The sequence below is a fragment of the Petromyzon marinus genome, chromosome 55 (assembly GCF_048934315.1).
Source record: "Petromyzon marinus isolate PM22_M1 ecotype Great Lakes invasive population chromosome 55, UKy_Petmar_22M1.pri1.0, whole genome shotgun sequence".
In the NCBI taxonomy this organism is placed as follows: Eukaryota; Metazoa; Chordata; class Hyperoartia; order Petromyzontiformes; family Petromyzontidae; genus Petromyzon; species Petromyzon marinus.
Window position 1 is genome coordinate 10,714,957 of NC_133721.1, and position 20,576 is coordinate 10,735,532.

Genomic DNA, 20,576 nt, shown 5'->3' on the forward strand with positions numbered 1-20,576 from the left:
ATGGTGTATGTATGGTGTATGTATGGTGTATGTATGTTGTATGTAGGGTGTATGTATGTTGTATGTATGTTGTATGCATGGTGTATGCATGGTGTATGTATGGTGTACGTATGGTGTATGTATGGTGCATGTATGGTGTATGTATGGTGTATGTATGTTGTATGTATGTTGTATGTATGGTGTATGTATGTTGTATGTATGTTGTATGCATGGTGTATGCATGGTGTATGTATGGTGTACGTATGGTGTATGTATGGTGCATGTATGGTGTATGTATGGTGTATGTATGGTGTATGTATGGTGTATGTATGTTGTATGTAGGGTGTATGTATGGTGTATGTATGGTGTATGTATGATGTATGTATGGTGTATGTATGATGTATGTATGGTGTATGTATGGTGTATGTATGGTGTATGTATGTTGTATGTATGATGTATGTATGGTGTATGTATGGTGTATGTATGGTGTATGCATGGTGTATGTATGATGTATGTATGGTGTATGTATGGTGTATGTATGATGTATGTATGGTGTATGTATGGTGTATGTATGTTGTATGTATGATGTATGTATGTTGTATGTATGATGTATGTATGGTGTATGTATGGTGTATGTATGGTGTATGTATGGTGCACGTATGGTGTATGCATGGTGTATGTATGGTGTATGTATGGTGCACGTATGGTGTATGTATGGTGTATGTATGGTGTATGTATGTTGTATGTATGGTGTATGTATGTTGTATGTATGGTGTATGCATGGTGTATGCATGTTGTATGTATGGTGTATGTATGGTGTATGTATGGTGTATGTATGTTGTATGTATGGTGTATGTATGTTGTATGTATGGTGTATGTATGGTGTATGCATGGTGTATGTATGGTGTATGTATGTTGTATGTATGGTGTATGTATGATGTATGTATGTAGTATGTATGGTGTATGTATGTTGTATGTATGGTGTATGTATGTTGTATGTATGATGTATGTATGGTGTATATATGGTGTATGCATGGTGTATGTATGTTGTATGTATGGTGTATGTATGGTGTATGTATGGTGTATGTATGATGTATGTATGGTGTATGTATGGTGTATGTATGGTGTATGCATGGTGTATGTATGGGTTATGTATGGTGTATGTATGGTGTATGTATGGTGTATGTATGGTGTATGTATGGTGCACGTATGGTGTATGTATGGTGTATGTATGGTGTATGTATGGTGCACGTATGGTGTATGTATGGTGTATGTATGGTGTATGTATGTTGTATGTATGGTGTATGCATGGTGTATGTATGTTGTATGTATGGTGTATGTATGGTGTATGCATGGTGTATGTATGGTGTATGTATGTTGTATGTATGGTGTATGTATGATGTATGTATGTAGTATGTATGGTGTATGTATGTTGTATGTATGGTGTATGTATGTTGTATGTATGATGTATGTATGGTGTATATATGGTGTATGCATGGTGTATGTATGTTGTATGTATGATGTATGTATGGTGTATGTATGGTGTATGTATGATGTATGTATGGTGTATGTATGGTGTATGTATGGTGTATGCATGGTGTATGTATGGGTTATGTATGGTGTATGTATGGTGTATGTATGTTGTATGTATGATGTATGTATGTTGTATGTATGATGTATGTATGGTGTATGTATGGTGTATGTATGATGTATGTATGGTGTATGTATGGTGTATGTATGTTGTATGTATGATTTATGTATGGTGTATGTATGGTGTATGTATGATGTATGTATGTTGTATGTATGGTGTATGTATGATGTATGTTGTATGTATGGTGCATGTATGTTGTATGTATGGTGTATGTATGGTGTATGTATGATGTATGTATGGTGTATGTATGTTGTATGTATGATGTATGTATGTTGTATGTATGGTGTATGTATGATGTATGTATGGTGTATGTATGGTGTATGCATGGTGTATGTATGGTGTATGTATGTTGTATGTATGGTGTATGTATGGTGTATGTATGGTGTATGTATGGGTTATGTATGGTGTATGTATGGTGTATGTATGTTGTATTATGATGTATGTATGTTGTACGTATGATGTATGTATGGTGTATGTATGGTGTATGTATGATGTATGTATGGTGTATGTATGGTGTATGTATGATGTATGTATGGTGTATGTATGGTGTATGTATGATGTATGTATGATGTATGCATGGTGTATGTATGGTGTATGTATGATGTATGTATGGTGTATGTATGGTGTATGTATGATGTTTGTATGTCGTATGTATGGTGTATGTATGATGTATGTATGGTGTATGTATGTTGTATGTATGATGTATGTATGTTGTATGTATGGTGTATGTATGATGTATGTATGGTATATGTATGGTGTATGCATGATGTATGTATGGTGTATGTATGTTGTATGTATGATGTATGTATGTTGTATGTATGATGTATGTATGGTGTATGTATGGTGTATGTATGATGTATGTATGGTGTATGTATGGTGTATGTATGTTGTATGTATGATTTATGTATGGTGTATGTATGGTGTATGTATGATGTATGTATGTTGTATGTATGGTGTATGTATGATGTATGTTGTATGTATGGTGCATGTATGTTGTATGTATGGTGTATGTATGGTGTATGTATGATGTATGTATGGTGTATGTATGTTGTATGTATGATGTATGTATGTTGTATGTATGGTGTATGTATGATGTATGTATGGTGTATGTATGGTGTATGCATGGTGTATGTATGGTGTATGTATGTTGTATGTATGGTGTATGTATGGTGTATGTATGGTGTATGTATGGGTTATGTATGGTGTATGTATGGTGTATGTATGTTGTATTATGATGTATGTATGTTGTACGTATGATGTATGTATGGTGTATGTATGGTGTATGTATGATGTATGTATGGTGTATGTATGGTGTATGTATGATGTATGTATGGTGTATGTATGGTGTATGTATGATGTATGTATGATGTATGCATGGTGTATGTATGGTGTATGTATGATGTATGTATGGTGTATGTATGGTGTATGTATGATGTTTGTATGTCGTATGTATGGTGTATGTATGATGTATGTATGGTGTATGTATGTTGTATGTATGATGTATGTATGTTGTATGTATGGTGTATGTATGATGTATGTATGGTATATGTATGGTGTATGCATGATGTATGTATGGTGTATGTATGTTGTATGTATGATGTATGTATGGTGTATGTATGTTGTATGTATGATGTATGTATGGTGTATGTATGGTGTATGTATGGTGTATGCATGGTGTATGTATGGGTTATGTATGGTGTATGTATGGTGTATGTATGTTGTATTATGATGTATGTATGTTGTATGTATGATGTATGTATGGTGTATATATGGTGTATGTATGATGTATGTATGGTGTATGTATGGTGTATGTATGATATATGTATGGTGTACGTATGGTGTATGTATGATGTATGTATGATGTATGCATGGTGTATGTATGGTGTATGTATGATGTATGTATGGTGTATGTATGGTGTATGTATGATGTATGCATGGTGTATGTATGGTGTATGTATGATGTATGTATGGTGTATGTATGTTGTATGTATGATGTATGTATGGTGTATGTATGTTGTATGTATGATGTATGTATGGTGTATGTATGGTGTATGCATGGTGTATGTATGGGTTATGTATGGTGTATGTATGTTGTATTATGATGTATGTATGTTGTATGTATGATGTATGTATGGTGTATGTATGGTGTATGTATGATGTATGTATGGTGTATGTATGATGTATGTATGATGTATGTATGGTGTATGTATGGTGTATGTATGATGTATGTATGATGTATGCATGGTGTATGTATGGTGTATGTATGATGTATGTATGGTGTATGTATGGTGTATGTATGATGTTTGTATGTTGTATGTATGGTGTATGTATGATGTATGTATGTTGTATGTATGTTGTATGTATGTTGCACTTTGCTTCCGACCGCACGTAGCCAACCATGCCAAATCGGAGGCACTGGCGAATGACAACCAAACACTTTCCATCTCAGACGACGCACGTGGTGACCGATGGAGGGCTTCGTCGTCTCTGGCTGTGCAGGCAACTCAAAAGATGCTTTTGATTTCCCACCCACGACTTACCCCCTTGACGATTTCTGGGCAATTTGACGCTTATACGGACCGCGACATTCACAAACCACCGCCACCAACCCCGGAGGTACGGCGAGTAACTGGCAGCCGTTTAAGGTGAGTGGTGAGCATCTGGTGAGAGGGGTCTAAACTAAAACTAGACTTTAATTGAAAAATAAGAATGGGTCTTTACCCTTTCTGGAAATAAAACCGAAGGTGTTAAGATGTTCGAACGCCAGATAGATTATGGATTTGTACTCCCACTGTCTGCATCTTGTCCTGATGTTGGCTCGATGCAGTTTCGAGTGACCTCATTTCTAATCGCTAAAAAATGCGGTTGTGAGAATCATTCTTCAACTTTAAACTAAAAAAAAAACTAGCAAACTTATTGTTTTTCACATCGGGTCGGATTTGTTTCTTTATCTTACCAGATAAGGCTCCACTTGTTTCAGAAGCGACCCGACCATCACGAATGATGGCCCAACGAAGTGGGCTAATCATCATCATCACCACCACGTGGACATTTACAGCAGCAGCCAAGCAACTCGGAAAACGCGCACGACCCCGATTCTGAACGTGGGAGGGGAAATTAACGGAGGACCCGGAGAAAAATCCACGCGACCATGGGGAGAGAGAAAGAGAGACACGCAAACTCCACGACCTCCTGCGCACCAGGCGAGGGAGTTAACATCTCAGGCGGTTGGTGAGCGGCACCTTGCTGAAGTTGTCGGAGGGAGGGAAGCACCCCAGGCAGAGGGAGAGCAGAATCCAGCCGCGGGCGTAGCTGCTGCGGATCAGATTGTCGCCGATCTGCTTGCAGATCTGGCAGTAGATCTCATCCCTGGCGCATGCAAAAGACAAAGATTCACCCCGTATAGCCTTGCGGGCAAGTGCTGTTAGCGAGCACAAAGACAAAGATTCACCCCGTATAGCCTTGCGGGCAAGTGCTGTTAGCGAGCACAAAGACAAAGATTCACCCCGTATAGCCTTGCGGGCAAGTGCTGTTAGCGAGCACAAAGACAAAGATTCACCCTGTATAGCCTTGCGGGCAAGTGCTGTTAGCGAGCACAAAGATCCCCCGTATAGCCTTGGGGGCAAGTCCTGCTTACGTGCACAAAGACAAATATCTCCCGTATAGCCTGAACAGACTGTTGGGGCCAAGTGCTGTTAGCGAGCACCTATGAAGGCCGGCACGGCACACGAGGCAGTGGGTGGCCAGCACCACGCCCGGCCGCCTTTGTCTCCCGAGTGACGATGTTTACACATCGCACCAGGTACTCATTTAAGGCTGAGTCAACCTAGGGGAGGCCCAGGACCGGTTCAGATAATCGTCACCGGTGTTGGCCGTGAGCGGAAATCGAACTCGGATCGCCGGGTTCGTAGCGCAGGGTGCTAACCGCTACACTACTGCTCCCCACACACACACACGCACGTACACACACACACACGTACACACACGTATACACGCACGTACACACACACACGTACCGGATCGCAGGCCGCAGGATGGCATAGCCGATGATGAAGTGGACCTTCTGGAGGTTGTTGAGCGGTGCCTCCTCCAGCCACTCGGTGCCCTTCGCTCCGCGCGGGTTCTGTGCAGAGTCACACAAGGCATCGTCTCCTCGGCGAACCACCACCACCACCGGTGCAGTGTGTGTGTGTTAGGTGTGTGTGTGGTGTGCTGTGTGTGGTGTGCTCTGTGTGTGTGTGTGTGATGTGCTGTGTGTGGTGTGCTGTGTGCCTGTTGCGTGTGTGTGGTGTGTGTGGTGTGTGTGTGTGTGGTGTGGGTGGATCAGTATGTGGTGTGTGTGGTATGTGTGTGCTGTGTGTGGTGTGCTGTGTGTGTGGGGTGCTGTGTGTGTAGTATGCTGTGTGTGCGCTGTGCGTGAGTGCTGTGTGTGTGCTGTGTGTGTGGTGTGCTGTGTGTGTATGTGTGGTGTGCTGTGTGTGTGCAGTACCTGCAGGCTCTCGTAGATGACGCGGATGATGGACACGCGGTTGGGGTCACGGTTGGGGTCACGCGCCCCCTGACCCCCCGTGGCATGCGGCTCGGGGAGATCTCCCATGAAGCGCAGCACCATCCTCCACACGGCCAGGCTGGCCTGGGGGGACAACAACAACAACCGCCATTCATCACTAAGTGGCGGTGACGTCACCACGACGCTTTGCCAGGCTATGTGCATCTTGACGCCACGTGAAGTGTCGAACGCCCGCGGGCAGGAGGTCACGGGGCAGACCCACGTGCCACGGGTCGACTGACTAAGATGACTGAGATGACTGGCTGATGCACCACCTGTGCCCCCTACTGTGCCAACCTGCTGTTCTTTAGCCACCCGGCGCTCCGCTCGTTGTTGTGAGCATCGCTCCTCCGCCCTCCGTTGTTGTTGGAGGGCGACTACCTTCAACTGCCCAGTAGCGTCCTTCACGAGCCTCCTCCACAGAGGCCATTTTGACACCGCTGGTACCAGTCATCGGCAAGTCCACTCAGCTCCACGTCCTCCTGTACCACATCACTCCATCTCTTCTCTAGCCCGTGCCGCGCCCGCTTAGCCCCCTCGATCCGGCCGAACAAAGGCTGTTTCGGCATGCGGTGGCTGGGAATGCGGGCTACATGACCCAGCCAACGCAGCCTTTCCTGCCGGAGTAGCTCACCGATGGGACCTTACCCAGATCTTTTAAGGATTTGTGAGCTCCTCACACAATCCAGCCTGGTTAAACCCAAGATGGATGGTAGGCAGGCTAGCCTAAATGTTTCTAACCGGCGAAGATGTTCCATTAAGGGGGTCCACGTTTCGCAAGCGTAGAGAAGGGAGGGAATGACCGTGGCCGAGAAGACCTGAAGCTGAGTGCGGAGCGACAGACCAGGTAGCTTCCACACAGCGTTACGCAACCGATGAAAAAATATTGCTGCTCGACTGATTCGGAGTGAGACCCCTGCTGTTAAACTGGAGCCGGTCAAAAGCACACTGCCCAGGTATGGGAAACTTTCCACTCTCTCCACAACTACCCCATCACCGATTGGGAGTTGTGGGGGTGGAGTGTCCGATGGTACAAAATAGCCAGGCAGGTGTTTAGTTTTGGTGGGGCTGATGGTAAGGCCCCATCTCTTAGTGGCACGCTCCAGTCTCAGCAGCAGCGTCTCCAACTCCTCCTCTGAATGAGCAGCTATTACCAAATCATCGGCATACATAACGTGGTTGAGCAATAGGGAGCCATCCCTTGACTGCACCCGGGCATCGATCAGCCTCCCATTATATCTGTACCATATGGAGATTCCCCCGGTACAGCTATTGAAGGCTTCACGAACTACGTGGTCAAAATAAATGTTAAATAATGTGGGAGCCAGAGGACATCCCTGTCGCACCCCAAGGTGTACAGGGAATGGCTCTGACTCCCGGCCACGTAGTTTTACCCGGGCCCGCTCACCACCATGAAGGTCCTTAATGATCGTGAGCAGAGGGTCAGGTACTCCAAAAGCACGAAGAACAACCCAGTGCCCAGGCCTACTGATGGTATCATAGGCCTTGACCAGGTCAATAAAGCAGAGATGTAGGTCTTGCTGGAATTCCCTACACCTCTGCTGTAGCAGACGGACAGAAAATATGGCATCTGTGCAGGACCGCCCTTTCCTGAAACCGTACACACACACGTACACACACACACGCTACATACACACGACACACACTACATAAACACGGTATGAAAAAGGTTTCTGTCTAGTGTTTTAACATCTCAATACCTGTTTTATTGCCAGAAAGCGTAAAACCAATTCTTATTTATTTGGAGAAACATATATTGAGTCGCCATGGCGTTGTGCCAGCTCCTGAGTGAAGAGTGTCACTGTGCGTCTTAGAGCCTCTCTCTGTCACCAGACTACGTATGGCATACGTGACGGTCTAGGTGAACCCAAGAGGGCACATGGCCTGCAGAGGATAAGGGCGGGGGCCAGAAGGGGATGAAAGGGATAGGTGATGTAAGGTCCCAGAACCTTCTGGAACAGATCCCAAAGGGGGCGTGGCCGAGATGTAGATGCCACCGGTTCTTCACGTTCTGCAGATGTAGATGCCACTGGTTCTTCACGTTCTGCAGATGTAGACGCCACTGGTTCTTCACGTTCTGCAGATGTAGATGCCACTAGTTCTTCACGTTCTGCAGATGTAGATGTCACTGGTTCGTCACGTTCTGCAGATGTAGATGCCACTGGTTCTTCACGTTCTGCAGATATAGATGTCACTGCTTCACGTTCTGTAGATGTAGATGCCACTGGTTCTTCACGTTCTGTATATGAAGATGCCACTGCTTCTTCACGTTCTGCAGATGTAGATGCCACCACCGCCGTCTATTGCCGGGCGATTGAACTTACGACTCTCGGCTCCGAACGGGCAACTGGACACACAGACCGGCTTTGTTCATAACCCTCTGAAAGTTCGTAAGTCGATTTGTTTCGAAAGCACAAGAGTCCCCGGCGTGTGAAACCCACCCGCCTGTCCGTCTCGTCCTGGTGGTGGAGCAGCGGCGCCCGCAGCAGGCGCCTCTCGTGCGTGTGCGTGGAGCTGCCCTGGAAGTTGACGGCGGCGAACTTGGCGAAGGTGTAGTCCCGCAGCTCGCCGCGGCGTCGCTTCTCCTCCTCCTCCTCCTCCTCGACGTCGACGTCGTCGTCGCCACGCGGCCCCAGGTCCTCATCCAGGTCCGTCGTCATGTCCATGCCGGCGTGGTCCATATCCTGGCAGGGTGGTGGTGGTGGCGGGGAGAGAGGAGAGAGTGGTGGTGGTGGTGGTGGTGGCAGGGAGAGAGAGGAGAGAATGGTGGTGGCAAGGAGAGAGAGGGGAGAGTGGTGGTGGTGGCGGTGGGGAGAGAGTGGTAGTAGTCGTGGTGGTGGTGGTAGAGAGACAGAGGTGAGTGTGGTGGTGGCAGGGAGAGAGAGCGGAGAGTGGCGGTGGTGGTGGTGGTGGTGGCGGTGGGGAGAGAGGAGTAAGTGGTGGTGGTAGTGAGGAGAGAGAGGGGAGAGTGGTGGTGGTGGTGCCGGGGGCGAGGGAGAGGAGAGTGGTGATGGTGGTGGCAGGGAGAGAGAGGGGAGAGTGGTTGTGGTGGTCGCGGTGGGGAGAGAGAGTGGTGGTGGTGGCGGTGGGGAGAGAGAGTGGTGGTGGTGGTGGCCGTTGCATAAATGAGTGGAAACTCAGTCTTGAACGAATGAGTGAGCGAGCGAGCGAGTGTGGTTACCGCGCTGCGCTACGAACCCGGCATCCCAAGTTTAAATCCCGCTCACGGCCAACGCACCGGTGACGATTATCTAAACCAGTCCCGGGGCCTCCCCTGGGTCGACCCAGCCTCAAATGAGTACCTGGTGCGGTGTGTAGTAAACACCGTCACTGGGGAGACAAAGGCAGCCGGGCGTGGTGCTGGCCACCCACCCCCTCCACGCTCGCCCTGCCGGCCTTCATAGGTTTGCTACTATCCTAACAGCGCTTGCCCCTGCAAGCTACACGGTTGATGGGGGGGGTCATCTCCGTCTTTGTGTGTGAGTGAGCGTGCGAGCGAGCTTGCAGCTGCACCTCCATGGCGGTGAGTCCCAAGAAGCCGAAGATCTCGTCCAGCATTTTGTCTTCGTTCCTGTCCAGGTCCATGTCCTCCTTGACATCCTCCTGGACCATGGGCAGACCCTGCACCACAACGTTGGCCACATTCACAGTTCAGAGCCAGCGACGGTGCCATAGCCATTGGGGGGACCACTTCAGATCAAAATATTTTGGGGGAGCCCAATTGTTTGGGGGGGGGGGATGGAGGGGGCTTTTTCACTGCCGGGGTGGTGGTGTTCGCTGTGAACGTGGCCTGTAATCCAGAACTCTCGAGGCAGCGAGGATTGGTGGATCACACACACACACACACATGGTATGGCAACCGTGGTCTAATCTGCATTTGTTTCTGTCTGTACGGGGATCGAGCGTTTCTCCCCCCCTCCCCTTCACACGAATAGGTTTTCTCCGGATGTTCCGGTTTCTCTCCCAAGTGCGAACGCCCATTGATTGGCTGATTAACACCTTGATGTACATAGAGGGCCGCAGAGCTTGGGCAATTGTTGGTGCCGGCTCACTGCGTTGGCTGCTGCTGCTGCTGCTGCTGCCTTCCCACTCCTCGTCTGTGGTCCCTTCTCCTGGCGCCTCTGAGTCGTCCTATCTCTCTCTTTGAGTCGCCCTCTCTCTCTGAGTCGTCCTCTCTCTCTCTTTGAGTCGCCCTCTCTCTCTGAGTCGTCCTCTCTCTCTGAGTTGTCCTCTCTCTCTGCGTCGTCCTCTCTCTCTCTCTGAGTCTTCCTCTCTCTCTGAGTCATCCTCTCTCTCTGAGTTGTCCTCTCTCTCTGCGTCGTCCTCTCTCTCTGAGTCGTCCTCTCTCTCTGAGTCGTCCTCTCTCTCTCTCTGAGTCGTCCTCTCTCTCTGAGTTGTCCTCTCTCTCTCTGAGTCGTTCTCTCTCTCTGTCTCTGAGTCGTCCTCTCTCTCTCTGTCTCTGAGTCGTCCTCTCTCTCTCTGAGTCATCCTCTCTCTCTCTAAGTCGTCCTCTCTCTCTCTCTGAGTCGCCCTCTCTCTGAGTCGCCCTCTTTCTCTCTATGAGGGCGAAGAGGGGATACAGTGCGGGGGGGGGGATGTTGAATATTGATAAGATCTGAACCACTTGTGTGGTGATCGAAACGTCGTGATCTATTATTTTTCTACGTGACTTTACCGAAAGAACCAGTCACAAAAGCTAAAAATCAAGATTATTTTATTTTAGTTTTCCTTCCGATTCTGTTCCGATGACGTATGCCTACGTACGTCATCGGAATGGAAAAAGGTTAAACTTGCTCTCATCTCCGTCCTTCATCTCTCTTCTCTCCTCTCGCTCCGTCGACTCAACCCGTTTCTCCCTCTCGTGACCGGTACCTCTCATTGTCTCGCCCACATCTCATTCGTCACCTCATTATAGGATTTCGTACAATGGAATAGTGGAGGGGGGGTGGTGCATGTACCCCCTAAAACAATTTACCCTTAGGGCCCCCCAAAACGGACCACCACCGCAACCGCAACAACCGCACGCGACCACCCCGGCGCATCTCCTCCACCGAAAACGCCCGCAGCTTGTCACCGCCGAGGCCTGCGACGGGACAAAGCCTGGTGTAGGCCCGCTGGCCGGTCTCTCTGGCCCGGCCCTCCTCTGGGGAGGGTGGGGGGGGGTGGCGGCTGGGCGGCTGGGCGGCTGGGCCCCCCCCGGCCCCTCACCTGGGTTTTACGGAGCCGGTAGCGCCGGCGCGCGATGACGCCGCGCGCGTGAGCCTGGATGACGATGGCGGCGCGGCGCGTGCGGGAGAACTGCAGCACCAGCTTGCGGCTCTGCATCACCGCTTGCAGCCGGGCCAGGCCCAGCTTGATCTGAGCGGGAGGAGGGAGACGCGGCGCAACGGGGCTCGGTTGGAGCGCACGGAGGAACTCACGGGGTTCAATTCCCCGGTCGGGTGTCAGGAAGAGTAAGTGGAGCAGGCCGTTGACAGGCCACCATGCTCTTCCCTTAACAATACATCTGGCGACATTAGCAACGTGCGGATGTCGAGTGTCTTTCGCACCGTGCGTTAGCCAACCGAGCGAATCGGGAGGTGCGGAGCGATGCAGTCACAGTTGTGTTCGTTGCATGCCCTGGGGATTTTGGCTGATCGATTTAGGGATGTCACAGTGGTGAAATGTTAATTACCTCGCCTGGTATACAGGAGGTCGTGGGTTAAATAGCGACCTTGCCACCTATAGAGTTTCCATGTTTTCCACGTGGTCGCGTGTATTTTTCTCCACATTTAGAATCAACGTAACGCGTTTAGAGTATGTGGCTGCAATACATTTCCACATGCTGAGCCACTTCCTCGAGCTACGTACCTCAGTGGGCCTTACCTGGCAAAATAAATAAAAAAGTTATTGTGATAGCTTAGTCGAGTTCAATTTGTTGACGCGGGTAAGCCGTGCACCGTAAGCCGTACGGTGCAATTCCGCGGTATCGCCGTCGCCCGCGGTTAATCCCGGCAGGCCACGTCCGTGGCGGCCTCCGGCGCTGGTGAGCGGCGGTGCCCCCCCAGGCCCAGCCCTACCGTGAGGTAGAATCGGCGCTCCGAGTAACCGCGCCAGTGCTTCTGGATCATGACGGCCGCCGCCCTCATCTTCAGGAAGCGTTTCCTGCGGGCGACGCGGATCGCATGGCGAGACGGGAACCGTCGTCGTTATTCGTCCTGGGGAAATCCGATGAGCTATCAAGCTCTTTTTTTGTTTTCTTCTGGCAGACGCCCAACGCCCGCCCCAATCTCACCGTCCAGGTGGGTGACGAATTATAATATGCATCGGGTAGCCCCACCCACAGCTCGGGTAGCCACACCCACACCTCGGGTAGCTCCGCCCACTATTCGGGTAGCTCCGCCCGCTACTCCGGTAGCCCCGCCCACTGCTCCAGTAGCCCCGCTCACTGCCCAGGTAGCCCCGCCCATTACTAGGGTAGCCCCGCCCATTGTTCAGGTAGCCCCCACCCACTCCTCAGGTAGCCACACCCTCTGCCCGCATCATGAGTTTTTTTAAAACGGGGACAGAGTCCATAAGACTTTTGACAAATTCTTTGTGACACCGGGGACGACCTTTCTAAAACCGGGATGGTCCCGACACAACCTGGACGCATGGTGGTTTTAATTTCGTGTAACCTGTTGGTGACTGACCTGGGGCATGAGTATGCCAGTAAGGGGAGGGGGGGGCGATGATTTCAGTAGTTGCTGCTGCTGTGTGTGAATGTGTGGGGAGCGCCCGTGACGGATTATCTGAATCGGTCGTGGGTCTCCCCTAGGTCGACTCAGCCTCAAATGAGCACCTGGTGCGGTGTGTAAACATCGCCACTGGGGAGGCAGAGGCAGCGGGGAGTGGCGCTGGCCACCCATCCCTTCGTGTGCCATTCCAGTCGCCATAGGCGTTTACAAACAGCACTTGCCCCAATAGTCTGTCACAGGCTAGGTTAGGGGGGAGAGATCTTTGTGCAATCCCAATGGAATGGAGGCGCGGTGCGATTTTGGGTCGTGAGCGCCTCATCACGCCGCGGTGGGGCCTCACCGCGCGACGTAGACGCGCATCACGCCCTGGATCTTGGTGACCTTGTCATTGATGCTCTTATCCCGAGACAGCTCTAGCACCATGTCGTGATTGTCCTGGCGGCAGGCAAGACAACGGGAGGCAACACACGGCGGCGCCGGTTACGGAGGATGCTCGTCGGCGACTTCCGCCCCGCCCATCCACCGCCCACCCACCGTCCGCCCACCGCTCACCCACCCACCCACCGCCCACCCACCCACCCACCTACCCACCGTCCACCCACCCACCGTCCACCCACCCACCGAACCACCGCCTACCCGCCCCACTAACAGACCCACCCGCCGCCCGCCGACCCACCCAACTGCCGCCCACCGACCCACCCACCCACCGCTCACTGACCCACCCACCCACCGCTCACCGACCCACCCACTGCCCACCCATGCACCCCCCCACCACCCACCCCCCACTGCCCACCCCCAAATCCCCCCCACCCCCCCCCCCCCCCAGCGCCTTAGATCCTACAGAAACCGTGCTGCACGCGTGTGATGAATTCGCGACCAAAATGTGAACTTGCACGTGCATGTTGAACGTCTTTTTGCACCGTACGTAGCCAACCATTGCTGATCGGTTGGCGCTAAAGCTTGAAATGAATCGCGCGGGCAAGGGACCGAACCTTGAGGAAGACCTTGTGCTTTCCGATCTGGAAGTCCTCGTCCTTCCCCAGCGTGGCCCCGAGAATCTTCCTGCACGTTCCCATTGGGTTCGCCTGCCACGAGCAGCGGGGGTACCAGCGACGGCAGCGGGCGCGCGAGCGCAAAGCGAGAATGAGAAAAACGCGTTTCTACCGCAGGAGGAGGATTCGGATGAGAAATATCATGGGACTATCAAAAGTGTGAAAAATAAGAATGGGTTTTACCCCTTTCTGGCAATAAAACAGGAGGTGTTAAGATGTTCAAACAGCAAATCGATATCATGGGACCTCCCTTGTCAGTAAAAACATGTGAGAATAGGTTTTAACCTTTCTTGAAGTAAAACAGGAGTTGTTCAGATGTCAATGCACCAAACGGAAACCTTTTCACAAGGAATCATGTCTGCATTGACCACACGATACTTGTGGCGAACATGCAAAAAAAATGTTTGTGTGGTTAATGCAGACATGATTCCTTGTGTATGTCAGGTGCTTTAACATCTAAACACCTGTTTTATTTCAAAAAAGGGTAAAATCTATTATTATACCAAATAGATACCCTTTTTTACAAGGAATTAAGTCTGCATTAACCACACGTGTTTGGGTGCAAGCGCAAACAAACATGCTCAAATAGTATACGCATTGCCTTTGAAACTGAATTGGCCTACACCAGAGGGATGAGCTATATAGATATTTTTTAACAGATGTCCAGTAGGGACATCTGAACGTTACGACAACAATCACAATTATACAAAAAAAGACACGACATGGGTGCAAAGTACAAGAAAATGTAAACAAATCACCTAAAAAAAAACATGCAAAATTAAACTAAACCATCCCCATCCCATCAGGCAAAGCTCCCACTGAGCTGTAACCCGAAGCGACGGCTCTGGCTATACCACAGTAAAGGCAGGGAGGAAACCCGTACCGGTAGTACCTCGGTTAATTGCGACACCGGTTAACGGTTGCTTCGGTTAACATTTCGCCTCCCATAGTGACCCCCGTGATTTCGACTTGACATTAACGTTACGTTACCTGCACGCGGGGCCGCCAATTTCGGCCAATCCGAGCTCTCGTAAGTGGGGCCGGGCCATGGCCCTCTCAGCCAATTCAGCAACGTCCCCGTCTTTCGGCGTTGAGATCCTCGACTGGCTTTATTAACATCGTTAGACCTCTTTTGCCAGTACCAAAATGTAATGATAGGGTTTTTCCCCTTTTTTCTGGCAACGAAACATGGGTGCTCATTGTCTTTGAGCTGTGTATGCCTTTTGGCGTCATCTGGTCGAGCACCAATTGGGTCGAGGCTCAAAAGAAAGCCGTCCCTTGGTGTGGACCAATCAGTTTCAAGGACAATGCACATAGTATCATAGTATGTTTTTTGTTTGCATTTTGACTGCAGGTATTGTGGTTAATGCAGACATGAATCCTCGTAAAAAGGTTTCAGTTTTGTTGCCAGAAAAAAGGGGAAAAACTCTATTGTTGGCTTTATTAACGTTAAGTTTTTCTGCTTTTGGGCAGTGGAAAATCAGCTCCGCTCCTGCAGCGACTCGATGATTTTTAGTTTTGTTTTTGAACCCGTAAGTGAACTCAATGTAACAGCCATTTCAGTTCACGGTCGTTTTTTTTTTTTGCCCAAACGGATTAAACATCCGTTAACTGAGGGAACTACGATGACTCTACTTACGAACACTTGACTTGCGAACTTTCAGACGTACGAACAAACCTGGTCCGTCGTTTGCATGTTCAATACTGCCAAAAAGGTATCGCATGTTGTAGCTGCTCACCCCAAGCTATAAATGCCCTGATAGTTCATTATCTTTGTACTATCAGAGCATGTTTTTTTGCATGTTCACCGCAAGTACGTGTGGTTGATGCGAACTTGCTTCCTTGCAAAAGGTTCCTATTTGGTGTTTGAACATCTTAACACCTCCTGTTTTATTGCCAGAAAGGGTAAAACCCATTCTTATTTTTTCGTACTGGTCCAGTATGTCCAGTTGCCCGTTCAGACCGAGAGTCGTAAGCTCAACCGCCCTGCAATAGATGGCGGTGGTGGCATCTACATCTACAGAACACGAAGAACACGTGACATTTACATCTGCAGAACATGAAGCAGAACCAGTGGCATCTACAGAACGTGAAGAACCAGTGGCATTTACATCTACAGAAGATGATACAACTTTTGAAAGCAATTCCTCATGTTTATTCTACACGCCATACAACGTGTTTGGAATCGACAGGAGTAAAGTTGGACTTTGACTTACGAACAGACCTCTGGAACCTAACTCGTTCATAAGTAGAGTAATCCCTGTACTGTGCTGTTACTATTCCCCCTTAGCGGCCTGGTGGGGAGAAAGTGGAGTGGGGGGGGGGGCGTGGGGGGTGGGGACAGTGGCCGTCGGTTCGCACCTGGGCCTCTTTGGGCTGGAAGCCGGGCAGCGTGAAGCGATAGCGCTCCACAAACTCGGCAAAGGTGTACCGGATGGGGTATCCCGACCTCCGGATGCGGATCGTCTCCATCATCCCCGAGTAGCGCAGCTGGCGCACGAACAACTCCCGGTCGAAGAGCTGTGGGGGTAAGGTCGGGGGGGGGGGCGGTGGAGGGCGCGGTGGGGGGGGGGGGGCACGAGGGACAGCACGGAGAGAGGGAGATGGAGGAATGACGCCCAGATAGAGAGGGGGGCAGCCGGTGGGTGCACGCGGATGGGAGAACAAACCTCCTGCCCCTGGCCCGCACCTCCGATTTGTAGTTAGAATCAGAATCTTTATTTAGACTGGAGGAGGAATCCGATGAGCTATATAGCTCTTTTTTTTCACAGATGTCAAGCAAGGGGGCCACGGGGTCAGAACGTTACCGCGACAAGCGATAGATTAACACAACAGGAGTGCAAAGTATAGGAAAGGCCAATAAATGACACAAAAATATATACAAATAAAACTATGCTATTTTTTTTTTATCTTACGAGGTAAGGCCCACTGAACTATTAGCATCGTATTCGGGGGTGCAGGATAAGGACAATAAAGTAAATACAAAAAGCCGTCCGAAAAGAAATGAGTGTTCAACCTCGATTTAAAAGACAATAATAATAATAAAGCACAAGCGGGTTGAGGCCCGGTCAAGAAAACATTTTGACTGCGGCGCCGGAACGGCGGCGCCGGCAGCGTCGACGGAGCCGGAACGGCGGCGCCGGCAGCGTCGACGGAGCCGGAACGGCGGCGCTGGCAAGCATCGGCGGCGCACCTGGGGCTTCTTGGCGTCGTTGGGTTTGATGCAGCGGATGAACCACGGCTGGCACAAGCCCAGCGCCTTCATTAGCTCCTCCAGGGACTTGCGGAACTGCCCGCTGAGCGTGGTGGGGCGCCGGTGCGTCAGGGTGCCGTGCACCCTCACCGAGTCGCCGGCGCGCTTGTGGAACGGAATCGAGCCCTTGTCCTGCAGCGACAGCAGCGGTGGGAAGAGCAGCATCGGTGGAAGCAGCAGCAGCAGCAGCAACATTAACCAGCAGGAGCAGTAGGAGCAGCAGCAGCGGTAGGAGCAGCAGCAGCAGTAGGAGCAGCAGTGGGAGCAGCATCATTAACGAGCAGCAGCAGTAGGAGCAGCAGCAGCAATAGTGGAAGCAGCAGCAGCAGGGGGATCAGCAGTGTGAGCAGTAGCAGCAGCAGCAGCGTCAACCACCAGCAGCAGTAGCAGCAGCGTCAACCACCACCACCAGCAGCAGCAGCAGCGTCAACCACCACCAGCAGCAGCAGCGTCAACCACCACCACCAGCAGCAGTAGCAGCAGCGTCAACCACCACCACCAGCAGTAGCAGCAGCAGCAGCAGCGTCAACCACCACCACCACCAGCAGCAGTAGCAGCACCGTCAACCACCACCACCAGTAGCAGCAGCGTCAACCACCACCACCACCAGCAGCAGCAGTAGCATCAGCAGCAGCAGCAGCGTCAACCACCACCACCACCAGCAGCAGCAGCAGCGTCAACCACCACCACCACCAGCAGCAGTAGCAGCACCGTCAACCACCACCACCAGTAGCAGCAGCGTCAACCACCACCACCACCAGCAGCAGCAGTAGCATCAGCAGCAGCAGCAGCGTCAACCACCACCACCACCACCAGCAGCAGCAGCAGCGTCAACCACCACCACCACCAGCAGCAGCGTCAACCACCACCACCAGCAGCAGTAGCACCAGCAGCAGCAGTAGCATCAGCAGCAGCAGCAGCAGCGTCAACCACCACCACCACCAGCAGCAGCAGTAGCATCAGCAGCAGCAGCAGCGTCAACCACCACCACCACCAGCAGCAGCAGCAGCGTCAACCACCACCACCACCAGCAGCAGTAGCAGCACCGTCAACCACCACCACCAGTAGCAGCAGCGTCAACCACCACCACCACCAGCAGCAGCAGTAGCATCAGCAGCAGCAGCAGCGTCAACCACCACCACCACCACCAGCAGCAGCAGCAGCGTCAACCACCACCACCACCAGCAGCAGCGTCAACCACCACCACCAGCAGCAGTAGCACCAGCAGCAGCAGTAGCATCAGCAGCAGCAGCAGCAGCGTCAACCACCACCACCACCAGCAGCAGCAGTAGCATCAGCAGCAGCAGCAGCGTCAACCACCACCACCACCAGCAGCAGCAGCAGCGTCAACCACCACCACCACCAGCAGCAGCAGCAGCGTCAACCACCACCACCACCAGCAGCAGTAGCACCAGCAGCAGCAGTAGCATCAGCAGCAGCAGCAGCGTCAACCACTACCACCACCAGCAGCAGTAGCAGCACCGTCAACCACCACCACCAGTAGCAGCAGCGTCAACCACCACCACCACCAGCAGCAGCAGTAGCATCAGCAGCAGCAGCAGCGTCAACCACCACCACCACCAGCAGCAGCAGCAGCAGCGTCAACCACCACCACCACCAGCAGCAGCAGCAGCGTCAACCACCACCACCACCAGCAGCAGTAGCACCAGCAGCAGCAGTAGCATCAGCAGCAGCAGCAGCAGCGTCAACCACCACCACCACCAGCAGCAGCAGTAGCATCAGCAGCAGCAGCAGCGTCAACCACCACCACCACCAGCAGCAGCAGCGTCAACCACCACCACCACCAGCAGCAGCAGCAGCAGCGTCAACCACCACCACCACCAGCAGCAGTAGCACCAGCAGCAGCAGTAGCATCAGCAGCAGCAGCAGCGTCAACCACCACCACCACCAGCAGCAGCAGTAGCATCAGCAGCAGCAGCAGCGTCAACCACCACCACCACCAGCAGCAGCAGCGTCAACCACCACCACCACCAGCAGCAGCAGTAGCATCAGCAGCAGCAGCAGCGTCAACCACCACCACCACCAGCAGCAGCAGCGTCAACCACCACCACCACCACCAGCAGCAGCGGCGGCGGCCTCATCTCTGCGCCCGCAAGCGGCGCTGACCACGCGAGCGCCACCGTCGGCCAGCGGTGCGGAGCGGTGTGGTGTGGTGTGATGCAGTGCGGAGCGGTGCGGTGCGGTGTGGTGCGGTGTGGTGTGGTGTGGTGTGGTGCGGTGTGGTAGTGGTGCGGTGCGGTGTGGTTTGGTGCGGAGCGGTGCGGTGTGGTGCGGTGCGGAGCGGTGCGGTGTGGTGTGGTGTCGTGTGGTGCGGTGTGGTAGTGGTGCACGCACGGTGTTGAGGTCGCCGGCGAAGATGCGCGTGAGGAAGGAGTTCTTCGAGGACTGCACCAGAGCGAGGATGTCGGGGATCAGGGAGTCGCGGTTCTTCTCCAGGAACCCTGAGCGAGGGGTGGGGGGAGGGACAAGTGACATCGACCACCCCACCCCGGGTAAGCGCCCGATTCCATTGTCTGGTTCGGGTTCCATTGTCTGGTTCGGGTTTCATTGTCTGGTTCGGGTTTCATTGTCTGGTTCGGATTCCATTGTCTGGTTCGGATTCCATTGTCTGGTTCGGGTTCCATTGTCTGGTTCGGGTTCCATTGTCTGGTTCGGGTTTCATTGTCTGGTTCGGGTTTCATTGTCTGGTTCGGGTTCCATTGTCTGGTTCGGGTGGCCACAGTCATGGGAGCTGAACGGATGTTGAACTTCTTTCGCACTGTACCTCGCCAACCGTTGACCCAGCCAACACACGCGCACGCCCTCACCCGTGCTCTCGTAGAAGACGTCCCCGGCGAAGTGCGAGATCCCGAAGCGCGTGCTGTGGTTGCTCCGGGGGGGGATGAAGTGGGCGTTCTTCTTGTGTTGAGCCGTCAACTTCGCGAGCATTGTGGCGTCCGTGCCCTGCGGAGGTAAGGGGGGGGGGGCATCATTGCGTGTCGTAGTCGTAGGAGAACGGGGACTCCTCTACTAACGAACGAGTTAGGTTCCAGAGGTCTGTTCGTAAGTAGATTCGTTCGTAAGTGCCAACTTTACTCCTGTCGATTCCAAACGCGTTGTACGGCGTGTACAGTACACTAAACACGGGGAATTGCTTTAAAAGTTGTGTAATCTCCTGCAGATGTAGATGTCACTGGTTCTTCATGTTCTGCAGACGTAGATGCCACACGTTATTTACGTTCTGTAGATGTCACTACGGAACGTGGACATACGGACCAGGTTTCTCCGTATCTATGAAAGTTCGTAAGTCGAATGTTCGTAAGTAGAGGAGTCCTCGTCGTCGCAGTCACCCAAG

At 51.4% G+C, this 20,576-nt stretch overlaps 1 protein-coding gene across 1 annotated transcript in view; it reads right to left on the reverse strand.

Moving 5' to 3' along the window:
• The window catches only part of LOC116954506 (unconventional myosin-VIIa-like), a 90,001-nt gene that overhangs the window by 41,133 nt on the left and 28,292 nt on the right, over positions 1 to 20,576 (reverse strand). The window contains exons 13-25 of the mRNA XM_076052235.1: positions 20,050 to 20,185; positions 19,577 to 19,683; positions 17,162 to 17,353; positions 16,330 to 16,488; positions 13,909 to 14,001; positions 13,257 to 13,351; positions 12,260 to 12,344; positions 11,409 to 11,558; positions 9,714 to 9,821; positions 8,642 to 8,884; positions 6,120 to 6,263; positions 5,647 to 5,753; positions 4,873 to 4,999 (exon numbers count right to left, since the gene is read on the reverse strand). Coding sequence (XP_075908350.1) covers positions 4,873 to 4,999; positions 5,647 to 5,753; positions 6,120 to 6,263; positions 8,642 to 8,884; positions 9,714 to 9,821; positions 11,409 to 11,558; positions 12,260 to 12,344; positions 13,257 to 13,351; positions 13,909 to 14,001; positions 16,330 to 16,488; positions 17,162 to 17,353; positions 19,577 to 19,683; positions 20,050 to 20,185 — 1,746 coding nt within the window. The remainder of the gene's footprint in view (positions 1 to 4,872; positions 5,000 to 5,646; positions 5,754 to 6,119; positions 6,264 to 8,641; positions 8,885 to 9,713; positions 9,822 to 11,408; positions 11,559 to 12,259; positions 12,345 to 13,256; positions 13,352 to 13,908; positions 14,002 to 16,329; positions 16,489 to 17,161; positions 17,354 to 19,576; positions 19,684 to 20,049; positions 20,186 to 20,576) is intronic.